Genomic DNA, 22,499 nt, shown 5'->3' with positions numbered 1-22,499 from the left:
AAAAACATCTATACAATGTCAGAATTCATTGTTTAGGCTTCTAAGTGTTCCAAGTCAAAGAAATGCTAAGACACTAAACATTTTATGGGAAAAAAAAATAAAAGTCGCAGACTTCCTCATTCAGATCAAGAACCTATGGGTTGGTGTCCCTGTATAATGTAGCTGCTCTGGAGCATAAGAGAAACAATCTAATTAAGAGGAGAACTGATTTCAAACCAGCATGCCCTCTGTCCAATACCACCATGGACCTTACTTTGTTTCCTAGGACTCAAATTCTGTCTAGGAAGGGTGTGTGTGTGTGTGTGTGTGTGTGTGTGTGTGTACCTGTGCTGTGTGTGATGTTAATTTAAACTTTAAGAAATCAGTTTGGCGCTCCATACATACTAAATTCTAATTCCTTTCATTGTTCAGAAAATGGATTTTCTTTCTGACACTCTTTTAAAGACTCTTTAGTATGGCCATATAAGTTGCAAATATAAAGATTGTTTGAGTGGGCTATACACAGAAATTCTACAAAATTGATGTATAACAAGTTAAAATCTGATAATTTAATCCTTCTTAATGGATATGCAATTTGACAGTTATGTACTGAGTGGCTATTATGGGCTCAAATCAAAGCACAGGTTTAGCACACGTCTTAACCTTCTCGCCCAATCAGACTATAATCAACATTTCCAATAAGACAAATTTCCTTCATCCAATTCACCTTTACTATACCACCAACCCTCCGCACATGGTTTTATGTGCACCAGAGATTTTTAAAGCATCTATAAAATCCTTAATCTTTCATTTCATATAGAAAGTTTTAAAGTATTCATCTCTTTCACCTATGGAAGTTAATGGAACAAAAGTCAAGGGATTCAAAAGACCTAAACTCCCTCCTCTTTAGACTTATTCTTACTGACTCTGTTAAATGGGACTCTTCAACCTATGCCTTTTGCCTCAGAGACCTTATAAGGATGATGGACATAACTTAAATTCTAAAAGTCACTTCAATTAGGTCCAATATCAGCCAAAGCATAATAATTTGCTATAAGGAGAAAAAACGGGGGCTTTTACACCTGCCCCTCCTACAAACTAGTAGCTTTCCTATGTTCGTGTATAACTCTTGTGCATCCCCAGTCCTCCTTTTATTCCTAGGACACCTCCTTCTACAATGAGGAATAGAGCAAAATTAGACATTTGAGTCCTGGTCCACGGCCATTAATGGCAACTTCATTAATCACTGTAATGTTCATCTTCACTTTCTCCTCCATTATTCAGAATTCAGGATCAGGATCAGATCTTAATTGCTGAAGAACAACTGTACAGGCCGGAGATACCTAGCAATCATTCCTTCTTAATTATTATACCTGAAGCCAATTATAAGATACTCAGTGGTGAAGAGAGGACCAACCAGCACGGTATAACCCAGGATTCCGCAACGATCAGAAGCTCCGTTAATTGGAAATTAGATCTCCCTTGTGGCAACAACTTCTATTCGTGGAAAATGGTGGGAAGGGAATCTGTTTCAAGGGATGCTACCAGTGTCTGAAAGACAGAGTCAAGGAGGTGATGGTTTAAAAGCATTTAAAATATGGTATCTGTGATCATGGTTTATTTCTCCTTCAGCTTGCAGTTCGGAGGCTTGAGTGATTATGTTCTAAGGATCAAGCAACTGCTACTCCCAGGGCTCATGGATGAGCACTTAACATAGGGGTGGAAACAGAAACTAACATGATACATCTCTAAACCAGTGTGACACAGTGGGGAAACCATGGGATCTCTCACTTACGAACTGTGTGACTTCAGATGGATGAAAGATCTAACCTGATTTTCTGTGGCCTCATCCATAACATGACACTGTTACTACTCACCTTAGATGAATAATGCCCAGCACACCAAAGACGCTCAACAAATGGACACTACTTGTAATAGGTAGTGTTCTTATTGTCACCTTTAGGGTTTCTTCCTATCTACAATCACCTTAAAAGTCTCTTGATGCTTGTTTTTATCTCTCCTAGCAGAGTCAAATATTATCCAGCTCAGGAAGCCATTAAGCCAAAGTTGCTGGAGATCAGTTAAGGAGACTCAAGGCCTTATAATACTGGGAGCGATTTAGTCAAAGGAAATGCTTAACGGCTCTGGCTCCCAATGCTGTGCAATGTCCCAGACATCTACATGGGTGGGAGGGACCATTGAGAGAAAGAAACCAAAGAGAGAAACCTCAACGCATGGAAGAGGTTTTATATCAGAAGAGAGTATCACACACTTCATGCAAAGATAAAACACAGATCATGGTAAAGGATTAAGCAAAGAATCGGTGAAAGGAAAACTGAGAAGGAAGTGGCAGGACAATCACCACCCACCCCTCCCCACACATTTCATCTGCCAGAAGTCAGCTCAGAACAAGGGCTGAGCTAGGGGACTGAGTACTTCCCAGCTCTAAATGCGAATTATTCTTAATATCAATAATACCAGTTGAACATGGGAAAAACTAAAATGAGATGACTCCTTTTCCATATAAACAGTTTCTACTCAAATATCCTGTCTTTTAAAAAGAATGAAGAAGAACATCATTTCTTCTCTCCCCAGCCACTTGTCCTGCATCAAATAAACATTCAAAATTCTTGAAACAGTTCAAAAGGCCCCCAGTTCTGCTATTAAACACCATTAATTACTCCATTATAAACAATTGGCTGGCTATTGATTAATGAGCTAGAAAACATTCTAGAACTAACCCACGACCTTAAGAGATTGGAAGTCCTTTCTTTTCAATCCACTTGGCTGTGTGCTATAAATTACCACCTTGTGTTTATAGTATTAGGAAACTGCCTTTTATGTTGAAGGATTAATTTCCTCTTTACTGTAAAGACTGTACTTCACAGCCCTGGCATGGTGTGTGAACATTAAGTTACCACCTTGACAAAATTCCTGAGAAAAGAAGCCTCCTTGAAAGTGCTACAAATCATACTTTTCACACTGTTAAGAAAACTCAAAGAGTTATATTCACCCATTCATCCAAGAGCATGCATTTAATCAAGAACAGCGAGAATAAGCCATCGATGAATGTAAGAGAAAAAGGAAATTAAACGAACATCTTACTGACTGAAACGAAACTGAAACTTTGGTCTCTGAAGATCTCTTCCCTCTGTCTTGCTTTTTCGATAAAGTCTATTTAAGTTTTCAGCAGGCATTTTCCTCTATCTTGGCAAAATCTTACTCCTCAAAAGTACCTGCTAGGGCATGGTGTACTAAAAGGACACACACTCGATTAATGTTCATCGACCGATAGCACATCAACAGACCTCCCCTAGGATGACAGGACAATTGCCAATCACAGCAAGGGCTGTGAACATACGAAAAGGTGCTAGGGATCCTACCAAAATAGGCACAACCCTTTTTCTGCAAGGTTCATTTTCGTAGTTAATCCATTTTGAATGCTAAAGCTCCTTGTGTTCTCTCTCATGGCTCCCATCTCATGCTATTGTAGCCAGAGACATGGCTAAATACTCTAAGTCTTCCACTGGACACCATTCCTTCCACAGGAAGAGGGCACCTGGCTCCAGCTAGCCAATTCCCTTTAACACACCTATGCCTTCTCATTCCAGTGCCTGAAGAAGGCTGAGGGGATGGTTTAAGCAAGCCAGGAGGCTGGAGCAGCCATCCCAAGTGTTCCATATAATAACTCTATGTGGTTCTATTCTGTGGCCTCATAAACAAACCTTATAATACAGTTTAGGTGCTCATGACTTAGTGGCAAGAGAAAAATCAGGACATAAAGTATCAATAATCTGTTAAGACTCAAATTTGCATCTACATGCACAAAAAAGATAAGGCAAATATGATGCTGATGTAAATACAATGGGTGTCGGGCAGCCCAGGTGGCTCAGCGGTTTGGTACTGCCTTCAGCCCAGGGCCTGATCCTGGAGACCCAGGATTGAGTCCCACGTTGGGCTCCCTGCATGGAGCCTGCTTCTCCCTCTGCCTGGGTCTCTGCCTCTCTCTCTCTCTCTGTCTCTCTCATGAATAAATAAATAAAATCTTAAAAAAATACAACGGGTGTCAGGGACATAGGGTAATTATTTTTCAGTAGGTGTTTCTCACTTTTGTCCACCCAAATTTTTCAGTAACATTTATAACCAGAAAAATACTATACCTTCATTGTACTCAAAAAGTACTTTATTTCCCTTTATTCTATTCATTTAACTTAATCGCTGAAAGTTTCCATGCATTTTTCTACTGTCTACAAATGGTCTACAGTGACCACTGTGATACTTTTTTGGGGGGAACCCCAAATATTTTCTTAAAACACCACCAAAACAGTTATGTTTTTCATAAAAAATACAATTTCTTTTCCTATCAAGTATCCCTTTTCAAGCTATAGCAATCTAAAAAGTATGGAGAGATATGAAGAAAATAGAACCAAATTGTCGATTACCCCATCACTAAAAGACAGCCACAACAACAGTTTATCAAATTCCCTATGTTTTTCCTATGAAGATATGTATTGTTACAGGCTTAAGATCATACCGTATCTGTACCTGTTCTCAGGTAACACCGTACAGTTTTAGCATTTCCTATGGGTATGAGATTCTTTGGTAACACCATTTATAACAACTGCATATATATGACACCATATGCACAGACCGGGATCATTATGAGACATTTAAGACCGATTTCCTATTTTTCATTATTGTAAATAATGCTGTGATGGACACCCCTGAATATAAACCTGTATACAGATCTTTCTTTCCTTGAGATAAATACCTGAAAGCAGAATTACTAAATCAAAGGCTATGAGAGTGTCTTTCAAAATTTCTGACCCACTGAACTCCAGGAAAGGTTGTGCCCATGTAGTGCTCTCCCTGAGGCATATTTATTACAACAGTTTCAATTGCTTTGCTAATTCTTTCAAGGAGAAGCAGGTGGAGAAAGGCCTGGCCTGGCTGGAGAATTCTCCCTGTCAATCAGTGGAGACGCAGTGCAGGATCGAATATGCCCTTTTCTTTGCCTGGATGGACAGATACACGGAAAGAGGGTGGGCAGAGAGAAACAACAGCTTTCTGGACTCACGGGCTCAAAGTGCAACGAACCAACAAAATAGATAAAAGCAGTTCAGTCGAAGCTCTTCCACTGACTCACTTGCTGCTTCTTGCTGATGCCACTACTTCTTAAGAAGTCAAAGCTAACAGCAGAGGCCCACAGAGCCAAGTACCGGGGGCTCTGGGCTCCCTGGAAGTTGCACAAGCATTCTCAATCCGCAGAGATAGCCAATGCTAGAGCCACAATTGGTCACACTTCAGATAACAACTCAAAAGGCAGAAAACCTTTGTCAATACAGAAATGGGTGTGTTTTGTCTGAGCTCTTGATTTGATTACAGTAAGCTGCCAGTGGCTCTTTTTCACCAAGTTTCACAGAGATTATAAAGCAGTTAGCAAAATGTCTGGCCTTCTAGTCCCCTTCACATGGAAGGAAAAGAAAACAGAATTATAAAGAAAAGAGTAGTAGTGTCTTCTAAGGAAATCAAAGACCATTAGCATTATGATCTAGAAAGAGCGCTGCATTTGCAGGATGGCGAGAAGGCCTCATGTCTTTCTTTGTAGTTCTGTAGTTACTCAGCCTATGAAATGTTGTCCACTGCACTACAGCAGAGGTTTTAAAAAAGCAATGCATTTTTTTAATGTCTGAATGTATCAAATCTAAGGTGAGGATTAAAAAGCAACCCTAGGACATATGTAGGTTATACCCTTCTATGACACATTTATTTGGAGGATTTTTTTTTTTGACATAAAAAACTCCCCAGGGGTCTTTAGGGGGTCTTCAGTAAGTCAGTCAATATGGACACGCAAAGGACAAGAATAAAACCATGTAGTTGAAAAAACAGTGAAGGTCAGAGGTATTTGCCTTTTAAAGTGAGTAGCCAGCTTCCTCCCACTGAGGTCACTGTGTTCATGGGCCTGCGAATTCTAATGCCGTCAACTCCCTGCACCTCCACACTGGTTTCTCAACCGGCCTAATGAAGGGATGGCCAGTGTGAACTCTGGGAAACTTCCAGTCAGTGATTAAAACACAGATTTGGCAAAATCTTCAGAGTGCGAAACGTCCTGCCTTCGTGAAATGATAGAAAACAAGGGGGCTGAGGGCTTCAGGGAAGGGTGGCCACTTTGATTTACACTTGGCCTGTGCAGATAGATGGGACAGACAATTATTTCTTTTATGTGCGTTTTAAGCTAATTCAGAAAATTTCTACTATTCTTTGAGTTAACAAGCCTCAGGCTCATGGGAGGGTTTTCAAAGACCTGGGGAAAGTAGTGGAGTTAAGAAATGATAGCAGGAAAATAGAGGGTACCAGACAGGCGGCTAATTAACATCTTGTAAGACCTTTCACTAAAGCAGCTGGTCTAGTCACATGTTTAGAAGATTCACAGAATTTTTAGAATTGAAAGGGTCTTTAGAGAGCATCTAGCTCAACCCCTTCATTTTATGGATGGGAAAACTGAGACCCAGTTAATTGCCCCAGGTCACAGTGGGTTCACAGCAGAATCAGGCTGACAATTCAGTGTGCTCTGCCTCCCGAAGTTACTACATTTGCTCCCTACACTGATGAATTAACAGAGTTTTTGCAGTGGACTAGCATCAAGACAACATCTCTATTTCCTTAAGATTTAACATGCAAACTATTTGATTTTGGAAGTTAAGCAAAAATAAATTTTCGAACTTGTTACATCGGTTTTACTATGTGATTCAGAGATATATTTAACATGGCAGCTCTAATCTTCTTAATCTATTTGGGTTGTTTGATTGAACTATGCTTCTTTTAAAAACAACTAGTCTCTCACAAAACATGACATTTTGGGGTGGGCCTTTATGTTGTGGTCCCTAAACACGGATTATGCCCCACTTCTATTATTTCTATTCCTTTGCCTGGCAATTCTTTCAAAGCCCCCTGAACTGAGCATCTGATTAGCATATTCATGAGATAACCGATTCAGCTATGTTAATTAGCAGTTCTACTTCAAAAAAAAATTTTTTTTTTTCCCAGAACTCACCAAGAGGGGGAGCAGCTAGCTCTGCCACTATCACTTTCTAGCTCCAGGTCTCTAGCCTAGGATAGTACATTTGTACATTTCTGGTACAGATCCTCAGTTAAAGAATGGGCAAGAGAGATTACAGTGTAGAAAAAAAAGAGGTGAGACCTTAAACTCAGACGTACAAGTTTAAAAATGAGAATCCTGAGAATTTTGGTGTGGAGGGGTAGTGCCTAAGTAAGTATACTTAATGTACTTTCTCCAGGTCTGTGAATACACACATGTACACAGTTTACAACTTTAAAAAAATGGGTTTACAGACTTTATAATCTCTTTAGATGGCAAATAATAAAAAATTAAACATGTAGAACGAAAAGCCTTTAAAGATAAGGGAATTGGCTCCGAAACACCAGGACTGGCATTTGAACTCTGGAGCTCCCTGAGGAAGAATGATAGAAAACCTGAGGCAATGGGATGATTTCTAGTTAATGAAGGCTGACCCCCTAAAAGCCTACAACCTTATTTTTGTTGAAAAGTTTATAACTTTAATAAGCAGGGTACCTGGGTAGCTCAGTTAGTTAAGCATTTACCTTCGGCTTGGGTCATGATCCCGGGATAGGGCCCCCGTGTGTGTGTGTGTGTGTGTGTGTGTGTGTGTGTGTGTGTAGATCCCTTGCTTGTGGAGGGGGGGGGTCTGCTTCCCCCCCCCCCGCCCCTGCCCCTCTGCTCATGAGCTTGTGGAAGAGGACACATGCACATGCCTTCTCTCTCAAATAAATAAATAATCTCAAACAAAAAGTTTATAACAAATTAACTGTTCCAGCCTTAGAAAGAAGTGTTATCTCAGAAACAGGAGTAAAGTTCTGATGGTAGAGGACCCTGGGCTCAGGGTCACCACTTTAAATTTACACTGTAAGCTTGGAGATGGCAAAAGAGGCTCTTTTGAAATTGCCTGACCTTATAGGTTCCCATGTGTCCCTCTGTTATTTCCTCAGGATTTGTCGTCAGCCTTTTTCCTGCCACCTTGAACACTCCATCATGGTTCTTCAGCTGCCATCTTATTGCTCTGCCCAATCTCTTCCCTTCCATTCACATCAATAGCCTCAGGCTTGGACAATTCTTTGACCAAAGCACCCTGCCACCCTTGGATTACGGAGCATCAAGACAGCCCCTAAACAATTTCACTCAACATCCTCTTTAGGCCTGAGGCACATTGGTGGGTCCTAACGGCCATCCTTAAAAATCAGTCAACAAATGCAGTACCCACTTGAGGATTATGGTTTATTGGATACCAGTCAACTGAAGTTTTAACCATACAAACACATTTAATTATCTCAGAAAACCTAGCTTGGAGGAAATAGGCAACGTATCCCAGAGGTCTGTTCTGATCTCCAGACCAAACACATTTAAGCTACTACTCCTTCAAAAGAAATGTAATCTGTATTAAAAAAAAAGAAAGAAAGAAATGTAATCTGTGCTCACTACCTTTGTTGTCTATGCCATATTTTAATTTGAAGTCAGAAGAAATAAACGAAAGCTTCATAATCATTTTTCAAGACCAGTTTTGAAACTGATAAAGAAACAATGTTAACACATTTATTGAATGTGAAACCTGGTAGGGAAGGGCCAGAGAATCGGTTTTTCCATCCTTTTTAAAAAAACATATGTTAACACTTACTGATAGTGTTTCTCTGTATGGCTTTTTAAAAACTACACGCTGGAATCATACGAGTAATGCTATAAAACCATGGGGAGTGGGAAGGGGAAAGAATAGCTAAAGCAGCAGGCCTGCAGGCAAGAGACGTCACTAATGTCTGTGGGCTCCGTACCAGGAGGAGACCCGTCTAACAGGAAATGGGGTGACTTGGAGGTGGCAGAACCTGAAAACAGCTTTGTCTCCACTCCATCATGCTACCAACAGGCTAGCCATTTGTAAAGAGCAGGACTTTTTCCTCCTACATGCCCTTATTAAACCCCAAGGGGTTGTTTTCATGTGTTAGCATCTCAAGTTTTCTAAGATGGCCATCTAATTGTCTAAGTATCCTCTTCAAAGTCAAAGAAAATGCTGAGGTTACTGTCTTGAATAAGAAATGCCAGTCAAGCGAATACCAGTCTTTTCAATGATTAAACTAAGAGTTTAGTGACCAAGAGAAACAGAGGTGGCCTAATGATGTCTTTTGGCAATAACACCCATCTTCGAGGGATGTTACCATGTTGTTAAGTACTCTTTATAGTTACAGCATGTGTTATGGGGTGGGGGTATAGACTAATAGACAGGATATACAGACATATAAAACATTTTCATCCACCCAGGAGAAGGAGGAGATAAATTCAAGATTGAATACAATATTGCATAGTAACTGGTGGTAAAATGGGTATGATAAATGACATGCTACATAGAGAGAACTTTAGTTCAACTACATTACAAATTAAATATGCTTTCATGGTCTAGCCTGGGAACCGAACACTTATTAAATTGGTTCTAAGTTTCAAATAACAAATCTCAAAAGCCAACATTTGAAATACAACCTGTTCTTTAGCTGGGGACTGCCTTATCAGCTATATAAATCTAATTTAGTCCAACTTCTCACCATGGTAACAAGCCCTTTGCAGAAATACTCAAAGACATTTCACATCTCGAAAATTTGCCTTGTACTTCACCACCACACATAATGTCAGGAAAAGCATGCTTCAAAGGTACTATGTAATTAGAATGGCCTTTAAAACAGGCACAAAGGAAATAATTCCTATTAAAATTAAATCTACTTCATAACACTCTTCAAACTGAGTGAAGAGCAACAGAGAAGAGAATCCTGAGGTGTTTGGAACCCAGACTCTAAAAGTCTGTTATCTGTAACATTGCCTCAGGTATGATTGAAGTGCTTCTCATTTGGCTTATCTTGGCCATTTCTTCACTATTAAAAGAAAGCGTTCATATGAGAATTCCTGTTTGGCGCAGGGGACTGAAATGGGTTGGGTCATGGCTTTACATGGATAGACTAAGCCAAGGTACTAGCTAAGGGATGAAACCCAGCTTAACGACAATTATAAATACAGGAGCTACTTCTGGGTCCCTGCTGCATGCAAACTCAAGAGCTGAATTTTAATCCTATCCATGTTCTACAGGGCTCCTAGGAATTCTGGTTGTCTCTGGGGAATCCAGTTTGAAATTTAATTTGAAGTCCAGCATCTGCAGAATCTCTATGCTTATTCTGTTTTCAGATGCCTGCTTTTTATTAGGGAGATTTTTTTTCCCCCAGTAACTTGCGTCAACAACACTATTTTGTGTTCACCCAAGAAAATAAATGAAAGCCTTTAAATTAAACTACTTAAATCTCTTTTTTGGCTCCTTGTGACCAGATTTCCATAATGCCTACCATACAGATTCTACTGTATCCAGAAGGATCCTAGCAATGAAGCTGGAAGGCTAACTTGCCCTTAGGGATCCAACAAGGAGAATGTCTTCGGAGAAGACAAAGGAGCTGTGAAAAAGCAATTGTATGAACTGAGCTGTTACTGTAAAATGTGACTTGCATAAAAGGTGTAAAACAAAGTCAAGAACAAAGCACATATTGATGCTTCTTTGGACCAGAGTTCCAATACCTACCATCAAACTTCTTGTAACGGGAAGCAAAGATGGCTTGCAAGTGGTTACATTGTTCGCTGACCACACTTTTGAAATCATCTTTACTTTGCAGGCTGTATTTCTCCTCCATCTCCTGAGAGCAGCAGGTATAGCCCTGGGGACAGATCTTCAAATGATCACCTGGAAGATAAAATTGTACGACAATCAATCTCCATCATCATTCATCAGGTCTAAGAGGCAAGACTTTTGCTTAAGTGCACACACTTCAATTCCACCTGAGAGGTTCCCGTAAAAGCCTAGGTATCATGTGTATCTGAAAAGTTTTATTGAAACTAAAAAAACATCAAGGCAGCTGGCTGGCTCAATCGTGTAGAGCATTCGACTCATGAACTCAGGGTCCTGGGTTTGAGCCCCATGTTGAGGGTAGAGTTTATTTAAGAAAATAAACTAAAAACATCCATTCCCTTATGGAAAAGCTAAAATAATAAAGCCACCTACAAAAGACAAAAGAACTTTCAAATCAAGAAGATTGCTATACCACAGGAGAATCAGTGTGGCCAATAAACAGTATCATTCAAGATCAACCCAAGGATTTTTTTAAAAAAATAAATTAGTCAAGATTCTATGCTAAATACTCTATAAATTATGCAAATGAGACATAAGTTTTTCTAGCTTTTGGGAGTTGACATTCCAAGAGAGGGTACCCTTAATGAATAATGATTTATAAAATATCTGACAGCCAAAGACTAAGCAAAGACACCAGAGGTAGTCACACTGTGGGGAAGCAAAGGAATAAGTGGATTTCAAGGAGTTGGTGGCCAAGAAGAAACAATGGGAGTTCACACTGGATAACTTCAGGCTTTAAGTCACAAATGGTAATGGCAAATGACCCTCAAATTTCAGACTTTCTCATCCAGTATCTTCTGCAGTTAGACACTATTTGACCTTATGATACTGGGATATGTAGCCACTCATCCCAATATAGACTGATAGCTTCCAATAAATGTAATCTTTATGAAGTAATGTAGTCCTCAGAGTCCAGAGAAATGCTTTAATATGCATCACTCCACAGCAGCCCAACCCGTAAAGTATCTCCCTCCCCTACACCAACTACATTCTGCTTGTGGTTAGCACAGGAGGGTTAGGAGGGCTTTTTTTTACTTTTAATAGATCCTGAATTCCACCCATACCTTGTTCCTCTTGCCAGAGAACACAACTGTGCTTTGCAGAGACCATACCTCTCCTTCATAATGACTAGGAGATATGGTGCCACTGAAAACCCAACCCCAACAGTTATCTAGTTTTTACACGTGTTTACAAGCATTCACTGCCATGGTTCCTCCTGCTATTGCTGTTCGTGTTCCATGTAAGATGAGAGGTCTGAAAACAAATCAAGATCGCAGGTACTCAGGAAATGAGTATGCTGAAGACATATGCACCTGTCAACCCAACCATAAGTACATACAATAAATAAAGGGCTGGAGAATGATGAGCCAATCAAACACCACCAATCATGGGAAATGAACTGAGCCATCAGCTGGCCATTGCTGCTTCTTGGCTAAGTGTGCTTAGAAGAATAAATCTTGACCTAAGACAGATATCACAGTGGCTTTGGTGATGTGGGGTACAGCAGATAAAACAAAGGTAAGCAACTTAATTTGACTAAACTAGGACTGTCAACAGCATGTATGCAAATCATTACATAATCTGATATATGCCTGATCATTCTTCCTTCTTGGCAATTAAAAAGTAGGGAGAATGTTACTGCCACACAAAAAAGGGGGAATATGTAATAAAGGACTATTGAGGGAAGGGAGGAGGGAAACAATCTTCAAATAACTTCCTCATCCAGAAAGAAACTGCTAAAAGTTTCTTTGAGCATTTTGGAAACCCTTGGTCAGCAGACAAATCTAACCCAAAAAGGAATGGGGGTGGGTAAGATTGTGTATAAGAGTTTAGAAGCTGTGAAGCTTCAGAGTATCTTAGATCTCATTAGCCAAAGAAGAAGGTTGCTAAGGCTCAGTTTTCTGCAAACATCTTTGTTACAACCAAAAACAAAACTCCCTCTTCACTGGCTTAACAAGTTCACAGTAGGACTTTGGTACTGAGACACATAATTAACAGAGAGCTATCCAGTTGTCTCCAGGTTTCAGGGTTGAGGATTTCCCCCAACATGGTCTTAACATGTGAACTAATACGAAGAACCCCAACTAATACAGCAATTGCTGTAGTTGCATTAAATAATCCATCACACACCCCACATAGAAAATTAATTGGAATGCTCAGAGTGAGAGCTTAAGACACGCAGTGCTATTTAAATGAATTATAATAAGGGGGCAGCTACTTTTTAAGATTGTCACAGGCTAAAATTCATCACATGCTGGTTTTTGAATGCCTGCAAAGATTCCATTGGGGTATGCACAGAATCTCCAAGGCAAAACAATTCATGAGTTTGGAAAATAATCCATGTTCAGGGGCTACTTATTGGATGCTATCAAAATAGGCTTCTAAGTCCAAGGGAAAGCCCACCTTTTTTCTACCGCCAATGCATACACACACAGACACACAACCTGAAGCTGGAAAACTTAGAGACAGCAGGAAAAAATAATTTTCTATACTTAAGAATGTGCTAGACAAAAAAAGAAGGTGCTAGACATTGAGGGGTATAAACTGCCCCACAGAAATTTTACACTGAGACACCCTTCAAAAATGGGTAACAGCAATAAAAGTTACCAGTAACCTGCTGAATGAAAACAGCACCATTTCCACTGACACATGAATACACTGGAGCATCAAAAAGGCCCAGCATATTGGGGCACCAAGGTGGCAGGTGAATCTTGATTTTGGCTCAGGTCATGATCTCGGGGTCATGGGACTGTGCCCCATGCCAGGCTCTGTACTCTGCACATGGTCAGCTTGTCCCCTTCCCTACTTCCCCTTGCTCTTGCATACGTGCATGCATGCTCTCATAAATAAATAAATCTTTAAACAAATAAATACATACACAAATGGCCCAGCATAGCCAGTGTACTCTGTCCATTTCATAGCCACCAGGGGCCCCTGGCAGGACCTTATGGAGACCAGCTTATACCAGAACACTGAAGTACAGATTTTTTGGCAATACCTAATTAAAAAAGAATCCACTTTCATTTTAGAGAGAAGGTATTTCCAGGAAGACTTTAATAGTAAAAGGGTTGCCTTGTATAAAGGACAACAACAGGGTTAAGGGTAGACACTTGGCTAATGCTTCTGCTGGCAAAGTCGTCTTCCTCTCTGTGCAAAGCAGCCCACTCCAACAGGCTACTTTTGCCCATGTAGCCTTGAATATGCCACTTACTCTGTCTGCATTTCTAAAAAGCATTACTTGAAAATGTAATCTGACATCTTTGCCCAAAGCCCTGTCTGAGACACACACAGTCCAAGACGCACTTGTAAATTAAATCCCAAGACATGCATACGCTACTGGGGACTCAGTGCCACAACCAATTTCTGCTGATGAGAAGTACAAGGAGGAAAGGGGGGGCAGTCTCAGTGCATTTGAAAATGGAACCAGGGCAGCCCCGGTGGCTCAGCGGTTTAGCGCCGCCTTTGGCCTAGGGTGAGATCCTGGAGTCCCGGGATCAAGTCCCACATCGGGCTCCCTGCATGGAGCCTGCCTGTGTCTCTGCCTGCCCCTCTCTCTCTCCCCTCTCTGTGTATTCTCATGAATAAATAAATAAAATCTTAAAAAAAAAAAAGAAAATGGAATCAGAGCTCCGCATTCTGATAAGAACTTGAGTAAACTCATTTGATTTTTAAAAACTTAAGGGCATTTGGGTGGCACAGTTGGTTAAGCATCCCACTCTTGGTTTCAGTTCAAATTGGGATCTCAGGGTTGTGGGTTTGAGCCCCATCAGAGCCTGCTTGAGATTCTCTCTCTCCCCCTCTGCTCCTAACCATATCCCCCCCACCATCATGCACTAGCTCACTCTAAAATCAATCAATTTTTAAGATTTCTGGAGCACCTGACTGGCTCAGTCAGAAGAACATGCAACTCTTAATCTTGAATATTTTTACTTAAAGTGCCCAAAACAATTTATATTAAAAGCCAGGGCACACATAATATCTGAAAGACATTCTGCTAGGCTGCACCTGCTCCTAAAATGCTGTGTCTGAACAAGAAAGGCCTTTTCTTTTTGGAGATCTCCTTTCTAAACCTGGTGATCCTTTCTCATTTAAGAAAGATGGAACAGGGTGCCTGGGTGGCTCAGTTGGTTAAGCATCTGCCTTCAGCTCAGATCATGATCTCAGGGTCCTGGGATCGAGCCCTGCATTGGGCTCCCTGTTCAGTGGGAAGCCTGCTTCTCCCTTTCCCCCTGCCCCTGTTCATTCTCTCTTGCATTCTCTCAAAAACATAAAATTAAAAAAAAAAGAAAGATGGAGCAGTATTTTCTTGGCTGAGTGAGCAGAGGGACAATGGGATCCAGTATGAGACAGGTGGGCGCAGACAGTGCAACGGTAAGTGCTGGGCATATGCCTTTTTTTAAGGAGCTCTAGGTAATTCTGCTACATACACTTCTCTAAGAATTACTACGTGAAAGGCTTAAGCAATAGAGCCATGGAAGAGCTGGGAACAGTCATAAGCCAGTGAATTCAATGGCTCAGGTGACGATCTACAACTGTTGTTTGTTTCATCTATCGCCCTAACTCAACCTCCTCCTTCCATGACCTTTGCTGGTCATGTGGCTCTGTCCACATAGCTCTTCCAGGCTGTTTTCACTCCTTTCCTCTACCCTTACCATTCTGTGTGGCCCTCCCCCACAACTTTGGACTGCACCGAGTATGAACCTAAAGGCTTTTGTTTTTTTATTTATATTTGTTTAGAGTTCCCTGTTCTTCATTTAAAAAGCAGGGAAGTTGAAAAGGTTTTCTAAGGAAGCACCTAAAATAAGTTGCTTTTTCTACATGGCCCTAGACTTATTTTTTCTCTGTGGGTCAGTGGCCTTCTAAAGAAAAAAAGGTCCTCTAGCCCTGTCCTCTGAGGCTTGGATGAGATTCAATGAAGCATGCTTTTAAAGCATAACTCTGTGTAAAAAAAAATCACTCAAATAAGCCAAACTTTTTTCAATCATACCAGCTCTATGTAATTTCTCTTTAGTGTTGATATCCATGCCTTAGTTTTCAAAGATGAACAAAGACAATCACAGTAAATTACTACTCGATCCTGCCGAGTGTGTATTTGTTCTTTTTTGGAGGCACTTCAAATCAATGGTTAAACAAGAAGGCAATGAGAATGGGGAATCTAGTCTATCCTATAATAGGACTTGGTGGCATAACATCTGTGGAAATGTGCTTTCTCGTTTTATCTTGTCAACTTCCTTTTACCAAAGGCTGGCTCTGATGTACAAATGGGGTGTGGCCAATGTCTGTGGATGTTCAGTTGCTCATACTCACTTTCCCATAGAAAGTGTTACAGATGGATATCAGTTCCCAGGCCAGCTCTCTGCTTATTTACTATCAACTAGACTATTTTTAACCGTATCTTACAACCACTTCTCTAGGTTTTTCTCAGAAAATTCATTTTGAAGTCCGACTACATGCCAAGAAAATGTCTCTCTGATTCTCACATACTTGGGGGGAATGGTGATAGAAGAATACTTGTCACCACTAAGGTGTTAGTTTTCTGTATACATAGGAGATAAAGTTAATCTCAAGTCATTAGTCCCCCAGAGTTCTAAGTGGAGGGAACGGCGGCCAGAAACCTTTATGGGGCCCAGTGGCAGAGAACCCAGGCTTGCCTGCACCAGCAGGATTTGTAGGGCAAACGTTCTCTGCACTCCAAATGATTTTACCAATAAAACCACCAAATGCCATTAGTAAATAAGAGAGACGCAAATTGTACCCTAAGGGTGAGGGCTGCAGAGAAGAACATTTGAGAAGAACGAACTGGAAAGCACTTTGTAAATTGCAAATGTAAGAGACTGTAATTTTACATTGGTTGTTCTTGCAGAAACAGAATGCCTCACTTGGGTTTTGAAGAAAACTTAGCTCTTTACAAGGGGTTTTGAGAAAGGGAGTTTAAAAGGTTCCAAATACTTAACACAATTCAGAGGTTTTATTCTGCAAGGCTAATGGTAGTCTCAGGATAAGAAGACTCATGTGGGAAGTTAGGATCTGGGTTTGAGTCCCAGCTCTACACGACTCACGGCAGGCTCTGTGGAAAGTCAGAAAGTCACTTACCTACTAGAGCCTTACAAAAGCCCTTTGTAAACAAGGAAGCATTATGTAAATGAAAAAGTGCAATAAGGAAACAAAGACAGAAAGAAAGAAAGAAAGAACATCTATTATACCCTGATAAGCTACTGAAGTCCTCCAGGAAGAGACTTTTCTGACAACTTGTACTAGTTGAGGGAGAGGGAGGGGCTAGGCAGGCAGTACCTTCTCTCCTCTGGTTAGTTCAGGGAAATTTCTCCTTCAAGGGTGGATTTTAGGGGAGTCAAAATAGCCAGACAGGAGGTGTTGAATGGCATGCAGAAGTGATAGTGAACTGATGAAAACAAAACGCAGACATCTCAAGGGCCATCAAAAGCAAAGCCCTGGGAGCTTAAGGAGACATGATGATGGAAAAAGATATGGTATCCTAGATGGGTCCCTGGAACGGAAAAAAACATTGGGAAAAAACTAAGGAAATCGCACAAAGATGTGTATGTGAATATTCATAGTAGTATCATTCATAATGGCCAAAAGTCCATCAGCAGGGAGAAGCAAAATGTAGTATATCCGTACAATGGATCATTCAGCCATAAGGAGGAATGAAGTTCTGATACGTGCTAGAATCTCAAAACAAAACAAAACCCACGTGGCAGAATATCAAAACAAAACAAAAACAAAAACACGCCACAAAAATAACACACAACTACGCAAATGAAAGAGCCAGCCACCAAAGTCCACCTATTGTATGATTCCATTTATAGGAAATGTTTGGCATAGGTCACTTTACAGACACAGAAAGTGGATTAGTGGTTGCCTAGAGGAATGGGACATAAGGGGAGGCTACAGCTAAAAGGTAGGGGATTTTCTTTCTGGAATGATGAAAATGTTCTAAAATTGGTTTTGGTGATGAATCCACAATTCTGCAAATATATTAAAAGCCACTATATACTTTATTTTTTTTAAGATTTTATTTATTCATGAGAGACACAGAGAGAGAGAGAGAGAAGAGAGAGAGAGAGAGAGAGAGAGAGAGAGAGAGAGGCAGAGTCATAGGCAGAGGGAGAAGCAGGCTGCATGCAGGGAGCCAGATGTGGGACTGACTCCAGGACTCCAGGATCATACCCTCATCCAAAGGCAGAGGCTGCTGAGCCACCCAGGCGTCCCAACCACCCTACACTTTAAAAGGGCAAACGTTTAGGATTTGAATTGTGTCTCAATAAAAGCATTAGTAAAATAAAAAAAAACTATGAATATCAAAATATGGTAGGGACTTCAAATAATAATGCGTCTTTACTGACGTATCAATTGTGACAATGTACCACACTAAGGTAAGATGCTAATAATAGGAAAACTATCCTGTGGTATCCTCCCAACTTTTGTAAATCTGGAACTCTTCTAGGATAAAAAGATTATAATTATTTTAAAGCAAGCACCAGTTTTCAAAGGAAAAAGGGGAAATGTGTGTATATGTGTCGGGGGGGTGGGCTTTCACGAAGCTTTTAAAAAATATAAACAATTGGTGTAATTTTACTAATGTGACCTACATTAAGCTATTATTTGCAGGGTGTGATTTCCCTAATCCCTCAATTGCCACTTTACTCTTTTTCTAACTCTTATTTGTTCCAAAAGTAAAACAATTCTTGCCATCAGTGTCAAGAGTTACCAAAATGATTTCTGCTCAGTTTCTAGATCTCTAAATCCATGCAGCCACAAAGTGAACTAAAAAGCAGGTTGCTGTGTAACACCAGTGCCTCTAAGCCACCTAAGAACCCCAGGAGGAATATACAATGTTCTGCTTCCCAGGAACAAAGAAAGAAAATCTCAAAAGGTTTTTCATACTCCCAGTGGGGAGGAACATATACATTAATCCACCCTCCTCTTTGCAAAAAGGAGTGAAATTACCGCACAGGATGCGCAATGCACATCGAAAGCCTTAAGTCATTTGACTCAAGCCTTAGTAAGAAAGCATATAAATTATGGTTATTATGCAGATGTAGCATTTGAGATTACCTACCAATCAGCAGGAGAAATGCAGCTAGTTAGTATTTTGCAAAACCTTGCCAAAATACAGCTCTGGAGGGCTTAACACTGCCAATTATTTTTAGGTCCACTAATCCTATAAGGTAGTCTAGAGAAGGCCAATCGGAAACACATAAATTCGGAAACTCAGTTGTATTACATTTTTCTAAGAATATCTTCCTGTAAGTGTAGTTGGAAGAGTTAGGGCTGCTACTTTAAAACTCCATGCATCATTCCAAGGAGCTTGCAACAGCTTGCAAATCCACTCCAGATAGAAATCAAGCAGGGCTTTTATTGCTTTTTAAATGATAAGCAAATTATGAACCAAAGTTTCTCTCTGGCAATCCTGGAACTCCATTTTAGTGGTAGTAAACCAAAGGTTTCCTCAAGTTAGGCCTATCAGCCCAGTGATTGAGTGGTGAGACATGCACTCTCTGCTGTAGGTTACCAGTCATTCTTGAGCAGCTAGAGCATTTGCATCGATCTTGCCCGTTTACAACCACTTTGTTCAAGGCCTCTGAGCTGGAATAGTAATACTGGTGATTAACCCCACACTCTTCAGTAATCTAGAGGACCCAATACATACTCCCTAAGCATCAGGTGCTAATGAAGGCTCACAAAACTGAGTTGGGGACTCTTCAGGGGTTGGCTAGGGGCAGGCAGGAAAAGACGAGCACTAATGAAAGAGAGCTTTTCTTGTCCGGGCTTTGGGAGTATATAACTTGGTAGCACATTTGAGAGTTTCTCTCCAACACCAATTTATAATTGTCTTTGGGCTCATAATTTAACAGAATGCCTAGAGGCATGCCTAGAGGGGTAAAGGATTCCAAACATCTCAGTTCCACATTTGGCTATCCATAAAAAAGTAGCCTAGAGACGAAATACTATTCATTGGCTAGGACATTCCTTTCTCTGGGGCCAAACAGTACTTCTGGCACGTGTGTACCCAAGCAATGATGCATCAACAATCCCTGGCAGAGCAAGGCTTCGGTAGGGTCATCTCTGAGACAGCTAGTCAGGCCAGGCTTGGAGGGCCATAGGGAGGGATTTCCAGGGTGGGGGAATGCTAGCCACCAGCATCTCCCTTTCTCTGCACACCTGCCTCTCCCCCCCCACCCCCACACACACCACCACAGTGTGCAGAAGTCTTAATGGTTGCCCCCGTGAGCAGTCTTCTGTGGGCAATCACTTAAGACTACAGAGAAAGTGGATGAGGGAGAGTATCCTCAGAAATACAGAGTGATTTTCTTTACTATTCCTAAATAATCTCTCCAGAAACCCACAGGAACCCTGTTCTCAGATAACCTGCCAAAGTCATTTTAGGTTAAGTAGCAAGACCAGAGAGGGTCAACAGCTGAGTCCTGAGTTTATCACAGGAGTGGTGGGAAATGCAGCCGATGGATGGGGAAGCTCACAGACACACACTTGCTCTAATACAAATAGGAACACCTTTCATTTCATATACATTACACAGGTCATGGCGGGTCATGAACATTTTAAAAAGTAGCTTCTCTTTTTTTAAATGGTTGTTTTCAATTTGGATACCTTGGAAAATAAAAACACTCCTAAGCTTTTTTTTTTTTTTTTTTTACTCTCTTTCATGATACACCAAAAATTCCTCCCTCCCAAATACAGTGGGAGAATAAGTCTTCAGTAAACCCACTTTCTAGGAAAAATATACCTAAAGAACAACTCATTCATTAATCATGAATCCTCCCAAAGACATTTCTCCAAATGGCTATCTAGAAAGCTTTTTTTTTTTTTTTTAAGATTTTCTTTATTCATGAGAGACACAGAGAGAGAGAGAGGCAGACACAGGCAGAGAGAGAAGCAGGCTCCATGCAGGGAACCCGATGTGGGACTCGATCCCAGGTCTCCAGGATCACGCCCTGAGCCCAAAGCAGATGCTCAACCTTTGAGCCACCCAGGAGTCCCTAGAAAGCTTTTATACTAAGTGATAGCAACATCTGCTGCTTCACATAAAGAAAAATTATTCTCTAACATCAGATTTCATGCCACATGAACCATTCTTTAAAATTCTAGCCAGATACCAATGAAATGGTGAAGAAAGAAGCATTTACATTTTCAGTGTTTGTACGTACATAATAACATCACTCAAAATCCACTTCCACAAAATTCTTGTTCGAGGTTATGGTGAGTTAGAGCTTACTGTGATACAGACTTGCATCAAATGACTCTTAATTAATCTCCATCCCATGGACATGGACAAGAGCCACAGGTGAAGAGAGGTTAGTTTCTGTAACATAAGGGGGAAAACTGCACCTTAGTGCAGGCAGATGCAGGAGGGGCAGGGTCCTCCTTTTACAGGGCTGAGTTCCAACCCTCAAAAGACCTCCTCTCCTCACCATTATCAAATACCATAGCACCTGGGCCTGCCACCTTTGGGGCATACAGCCTAGAATTTATTCCCTTTTAGCAAGTTCTTTGCTATTTAGAAAATGTTTGCTGACAGAAGTTTCTTTTTTGTTTTTTTTTTAAAGGCTTTATTTTATTTATTCATGAGAGACAGAGAGAGAGAGGCAGAGACACAGGCAGAGAGGGAAGCAGGCTCTATGCAGGGAGCCCAATATGGGACTTGATCCTGGGACTTGGGCCCAAGGCAGACAGATGCTCAACCACTGAGCCACCCAGGCGTCCCAAGAAGTAATGTTTTCAATGTCTACTTCCTCTTCTAGGTCATTTATTGGATCTCTAAGTAAAATCTGTCTTGTTCCTAATTTTGCAGAGAATGTCACCACTAATATCACTCTCCAGAAAATTATCTTTTCTATTCCATACCCTTTGCTTCCTTCTTCCAAGTCAACTGTATAATGTTTGATGGAACAGTCCCACACTTCTGTGTTGATGCCAATTATTTTAAGTTTCCTTGGTGTGCAAACTCACATATAGCTTTCTGAAAGCCTAAGTAGATCACCTGTACTGGTTTCCCTTTGTCCACACATGCTTTAGTTGCTTGAAAACCATAAAATCATTCATTGGCCAAGCATAGCTTCTCCTCAGAGAAATGATGTTGCCTTTCCCAGAGGACTGGGTTTAAGTTTTCAGTGTTCTCACTCTTGATTAGAGATTCTCCTAGCTTACCTTTATAGTGAGGAAGCCCATGTCTGATTGGGATTTATCCTAAAGGCAATCCCACTAGAGCTCCTTGGCACCACTCCATCCCCCATCTTACCTTTCAGAATCTTTCTTTTAGGATCAGACCTGTTGATTAATTACATTTTATTTGTTCCTTAGGATTAGAAAATTTGGTATTATTTATCACTTCTTGAACTGGTTACTTCCACCGGTCCACCTCACGAGATTATCTGGGAAGAGAATGCTGCCTTAAAAATTTTCCAAGCCTACATCAACAGTTTACTTTACCCAAACTAACCTTTGACCCAATTTGGCAACACAAAAACAGTAATGCAGTATTTATCAAGCACTTCTTATGTGCCAGATGCCATCCATCAGTGCAGAAAATACAAAAGGCTTGGTCTCGACCATCGAGAATTACAAAATGCTCAGACATGAATTTTATTATCGCTCTACAGGCTTTTTCTTTCTCCCTCTTACTCTATAATCTGAATTCCTCCAGCCCCTATCCCCCAGAATCTTCAAGGTCCTCTGATCTTCTCTTAGAACAAACAACTCAAGCTCAAGACAGGAGAGTTGATACTTTTCTAGGGA

At 40.7% G+C, this 22,499-nt stretch overlaps 1 protein-coding gene across 3 annotated transcripts in view; it reads right to left on the bottom strand.

Moving 5' to 3' along the window:
* The window catches only part of GPC4 (glypican 4), a 116,872-nt gene that overhangs the window by 24,954 nt on the left and 69,419 nt on the right, over positions 1–22,499 (bottom strand). For all 3 annotated transcript variants that reach the window (XM_072818115.1, XM_072818114.1, XM_072818116.1), the window contains exon 2: positions 10,620–10,778. In XM_072818115.1, the coding sequence (XP_072674216.1) occupies positions 10,620–10,778 (159 nt within the window). The remainder of the gene's footprint in view (positions 1–10,619; positions 10,779–22,499) is intronic.

This window comes from Canis lupus, chromosome X (genome assembly GCF_048164855.1).
Source record: "Canis lupus baileyi chromosome X, mCanLup2.hap1, whole genome shotgun sequence".
NCBI classification, from domain to species: Eukaryota; Metazoa; Chordata; class Mammalia; order Carnivora; family Canidae; genus Canis; species Canis lupus.
Note: the sequence above shows the minus strand (reverse complement) of the source record. Positions and strands in the feature narration are given on the sequence as shown.